We start from the raw sequence: 5331 nt of genomic DNA on the forward strand, positions 1-5331 counted from the left end.
ACAATAATCCAAACTACAGCAGCAATTCAAGCCAACCTACACAAAACGCAAGGCCATCTAATAGTGTAAGTTAAACTATTATGTGTAAATAAATTAACCTAGTAAACTGTAATGCCTATATAAAGGCTACAAGAAGGTTTAAAGTTAAAGAAAGCAGATCCATAACTTTATTTATAAAATGACTTAATTGATTGATGCATTGACACTTAAATCCCATTTTCAGATTAACACTCATACAACGAATAAATATGTCTCTGCCTGCATTCACAAACTCCAACGATTAAGCTCAAAAATCGTGTTATGCAAACATGCAAATACTTGTTCTCAAGCAGCATGTAAACTATACTATTCACATGTATCAACATGTTAGGGGGTTTAGCATTTATACTAAACCTCCTAACGCCTGAAACGTTTGGAATAAGTAATTTTTTTAAGGGTTCGCCGAGTCTGACTTGAGTAGTCTACTTGAGACTCGACCGAGTATATCATTTACTATTGCTACCTCCAATCGGAAGTTGAGCAAAATATTGCAACTGTACATTTACAGCTACAAATTGAACGTTTCCTAAAGGGCATACGGAATCGGAATTCCATATCTCAGACTCCATAATTGATTGTGGGGCATTTGATATATCAACAAATCTAGATCTAAAAAAAAAAAATTAAAAATGATCTAAAACAACTTTAGCAAAATATAGAATGGGCGAAATATGTAATGGTGTTATTATTATTTTAACTTTGTTTACAAAATACAAACAAAAAGAATAAGAATCCCATTCAGGCTGTTACCGCATTTTGTGTCTTTGTAGATTTAGGTTTGTTCTAATAACAAATGTTTACAAAATGCATGCCTAAATTAATAACAATATTATTCTTTTAACTTGGACAAGTCTAGTTTCTCACAGATATCTCATTCCTAATAATTACTAAGCATATACAATACATTTTAAGCACGTTATAAAGGAAAGTTGTTTTGACAATCAATGCGATAATAATTCCGTAGATATTTCTGTACAGACTAACCAAGCACGTCAACCTCACATTGGCGTCACAGTGGTACAGGGGAGCATTACGTTATCAGCGTGTGACGCAATAGTCAATTCGACTTCCCATTTCGACATGACAGGTGGGTTCAGTAGTGCCGAAGGCATTTTCGCTTGCATACATAAAATCAACTCGTAATGGCAGTTTTTTTGTGACGTCAACCTAATACACATTTTGTGACGGCATTTAAAATTTTGATGTGGTAGTATCGGTACATGTCTGATACTAGACTGGTATCGGTGCCAATCCGCTACCAAATTTATTTCGGCCATGATTTACTATGCTATACAGTGATTTCTACCTAAAAAGGTAAAAATAGAAAAATAATGGACTACTAACTAAAGGTCACTAAACTTTTTACCACAACCAACTAGAGGTCACTAAACTTTTTACCACAACCAACTAGAGGTAACTAAACTTTTTACCACAACCAACTAGAGGTAACTAAACTTTTTACCGCAAATTTTGGCCTGAGTCGGATTTGGATTATTTGTAACCAACTCCGCAGTCCTGGTTTGTTGTTTGATATGACATAGAATGTTTTTCTTAGGTCAAGTTGGAAATCTGCTTGTGGCCCAAGGTGGGCAAAGTATTGCAAATGATTGCGCCAACAACCCATTGTACAGCTCAAACAATCTTCGTATCACCAAAGCTGGTACTTTGTCGTACAACTTCATATTTCATATCAACGTGTCCAGAAATGTAAATTCACTTGAAAATGCGTTGCTGGAATTGCTTGATGAAGCTGACAAACGTGGAGTAATGTCGCTTGCAATGCCTCCAGTTGGAACAGGTAAACATATAAATGATTGGCCAAAGTTTTTTGTTTCATAAATATGGCACACCGTTTGTATGGAATTGCAAGCGAGACTCTAATATGACGATAAGGCTTAATAGAGGGTTTCGTGTTTTAAGTCTTTAACTTTATCAAATCAATAAGATCGTATTTTTGATAGAGCCAACTTTTATCGCTTCAAGATATTTCGGGATCTATTTTTTCATGCTAAAGCTGTTTTACGTTGTAAGGACCTATAAACAAATCATCTTAGGAAAAATAAAATATTACGTTGCAAGTTATGGTTAACTGAACAGTGTTTTAAACAGGCAACATTGGCTTACAAGTGCAAGACGTGGCTGGATGCATTAGAACGGCTATTGACAAATTTGAGAAAACCCAACCTCAGAATCTGCGAAAGATTGCCATTTATGTGTTTAATCCTACGATGGTGGCCACATTTAAACAGAAGATTTTGAGACAATCTAATGGTAATATTTATATAGTTGATGTATAGCTGTTTATTGCTTAAACCACGGTATTTTAAACCAGGGGTGGCAAACCTTCTTTAACGATCTCACGGCCGCCAGTAATTTTAGAGATGATGTCAGAAAATTAAGTCATATTCAAAGGACAATTATTCTTAAACATATACTTGTTGTTTTCAAATGATTTCGGTCAAAAATATAGAACTAAAATATCGTCTTATCGCGCAAAGCGAAAAAAAATGCTTTTATTGGGTTTAATAATTCGGTTTTTCAGTGTGACACGTAACGCAGCTGAGCGGCTGGTCGTCGAAACGGCGCGCATGAAGTTCCAGGGTGGTACCAAGTTCGTTGGTCTGGGGTACCATGTCTTACTGCCTGTGGTTTATGATTCAAACTTTTTGGTTTTTGGCCTATTAAGTAAATACAGATTTTTTTTTGTGTCTGGACATTTAATCCTCAATGTATTTTCTCCCCATTTGGTCAATAACAGTTTAGAAACCTTCACACAATCTTATTCGTTTAAACAAAACTACCTATAAGTACCGCTCAACCTGCCCCATAGTTTTGCCACAATTTCACTCACAACTCGCATAACACATGCCTGTTCAGCCGTTGAATATGTATCATCAATTCTTATTTTATCTTTATGTGACATCTCCATTCAGATTGTTACACATCTTCTACACTGAATTCTTTATGTATCAGTCTTAAATAACATGCTTAATGAAATACACATTAACGGTATTTTTTCTTATTTTTTTATCGACGGCCGCAGGTTAAACACCGCTGCTTTAAACCAGGGTTTGAAATCTTTTCTCAGTGGCGGGCTTGAATCAAGCCAAGAAAGGCCTCTGCGGGCCGTTTAGCTTCAACTGACAATTATGTTGTTAAAATGTGTAGTTTTAGCTTAAAAAGATTTTCTCATAACGCAACACACTAGATATATGAACACGATATTTGCGCAAAATCGAAATATTTTCGCATTATTAAATATATATATTTGTTTGTCGAAATAGCCAAATAATACGAGTAATGGCCTCAAACCCGGTTTGTGAAAGAGCTGGCGGCCTGGATGATTTACACTGGCAAGCCGCATGCGGCCCACGGGCTGTAGTTTGCCCACCCCTGCTTTAAACTTTCCGAATTTTTATCTAAGTTAACCAGATAAACCATAAAAATTCGTCTCGCGTTTTTACATTTTTTTTACTAGACTTATAACCTAGGGTTGGCGCCGTGAGCATTTGTTAAAGTTACTCAACTGAAAGAAGTAATTTAGAGGCAACTTTTCAATTTATATAAGTCCCCATAAAAAATGGATTCCACCCTTTCTGTAAATGCTACTCGTGTTTAATTGTAATAATACCAAAGGGTATTGAATATAACCTGTCACCAACATTACTTAATTTTCTGACGTGTCAGTTTCAGTTCTACCAACCCACTGGTCTGCTATGGGAAGACAACTTTGTAAAAGAGTTGCTCTTTCACAAAATTCACAGGAATATCAACGTGTTCTGGCACTCTTCAATCTAACTCTACAAAGAAATGTTTCTAAGGTGCATACATTATTCTAAACCAAAAAGTTTCAATTAGGTCAAAAGGAAAATAAGTGTAGTTCTTGTCAAGTCACAACTAAAGCAAGTCACTTTCTGATTGTAAAAAATTAAACGGTATACTATTAAAATTGGCAAACTCCTCCGATTATGAGCAACGTCTAAACTAAAAATAACACACAACACAACGTACAGCAATCAAGTTGTTTTAAATGCAAAAATTAAGATGCTAAAATGTGTAAGGTTGAATGGAAATTATTACTAACGCATCTATTTTAACTATGCGACATTCAGATTGAACGCATCCAAAACCCAACACTCTACAAACAGTTTCACTCACAAAAAAAGAAGATCACTGATGTTTTGGTTGGACGTAGATCAATAATAACAAGGGAATTATTCCATGGCACCGACGCTCAAGTGTGTGACAGCATTTGTAATAACAACTTTGATAGAAGTCATGCTGGCATTAACGGTAGGTTAAGTAAACTAACGGTAAACGCAAATAAATTTTGTTGTAAAATTAAACTACTACAACTTATTATAATGTATATTATACACTTTTTGTTTTTATAATTATATATTTATAATATGATAATATAGATTTAGGTCATTTATTACATTTATATTGTTTTTTCAAGGTACTATGTATGGAAAAGGTGTGTACTTTGCTACAACTGCAAAATATTCCGACGCTTATGCATCAGGAAACCCGAAGCATATGTTTCTGGCTGAAGTTATAACGGGAGAATATTGCCAGGGCAATCCATCTATGAAAGTTGCCCCGTTGCAAGCAAATGGCTCCCCTTTTGACAGTGTTGTAGACAACACTATAAACCCATCTATGTTTGTTGTGTTTAAAGATGCAAGCGTTTACCCCGCTTACCTTGTGATTTATAATTAACTTCCACAATATCCAAATGTTTAGCAACATTGACATTGATAAATGAGATTGGATCCAGGTTTATTTTTTTATACATCAAAAGTTCAAAAATGTTTTTCGTTTGCATGATTTATGCTTTTGTAGGCTATTTTTTTTATACTTGCCCGAGCTGTTATTGTGACTCCGGCCTAATGTGCGATCGAGTCTAGAGCCCGGCTTCGATTCTACGTCATGTATTTTCCTCACTTACGTAACTAACCTAGGATTAATAAACAGCAATCTAATTTTAGGGGTGTCATAATAACTCATCACTCACAATACGTCGTTGGAAAATATGCCACCCCATGCTATTCCACCTTAACGATTTTAACTGTTTGGTTTGGCAATTTGGTACTGCGCATGCGCATGTCGGACGCGGGACTCGAGTAGTCTAGAGCAGTCTTACTAGAGTTCCAAGTGTCGATTTCAACTCCAGCGAAATCAACCCACTTCGTCGATTCCTGAATCCCTAGTCCGAGTCCGAACCCCCATACTTAACAAATCAACAAACTTTTAATGTGCAGCCGAGATATTCGAAGCGTCTACCTCTAA

General features: G+C 35.8%; 1 protein-coding gene across 1 annotated transcript; it reads left to right on the forward strand.

The window, feature by feature from the left end:
* Positions 1 to 4806, forward strand: LOC146165630 (protein mono-ADP-ribosyltransferase PARP15-like). The gene is made up of 7 exons (XM_083382804.1): positions 1 to 65; positions 1018 to 1126; positions 1595 to 1837; positions 2149 to 2310; positions 3727 to 3860; positions 4152 to 4332; positions 4499 to 4806. The coding sequence occupies exons 2-7, from the start codon at positions 1120 to 1122 to the stop codon at positions 4759 to 4761; spliced, it is 990 nt and encodes a 329-aa protein (XP_083238930.1). The 5' UTR covers positions 1 to 65; positions 1018 to 1119; the 3' UTR covers positions 4762 to 4806.
* Positions 4807 to 5331: the final 525 nt, after the last annotated feature.

This window comes from Ascidiella aspersa, chromosome 2 (assembly GCF_963924565.1).
Source record: "Ascidiella aspersa chromosome 2, kaAscAspe10.2, whole genome shotgun sequence".
NCBI classification, from domain to species: domain Eukaryota; kingdom Metazoa; phylum Chordata; class Ascidiacea; order Phlebobranchia; family Ascidiidae; genus Ascidiella; species Ascidiella aspersa.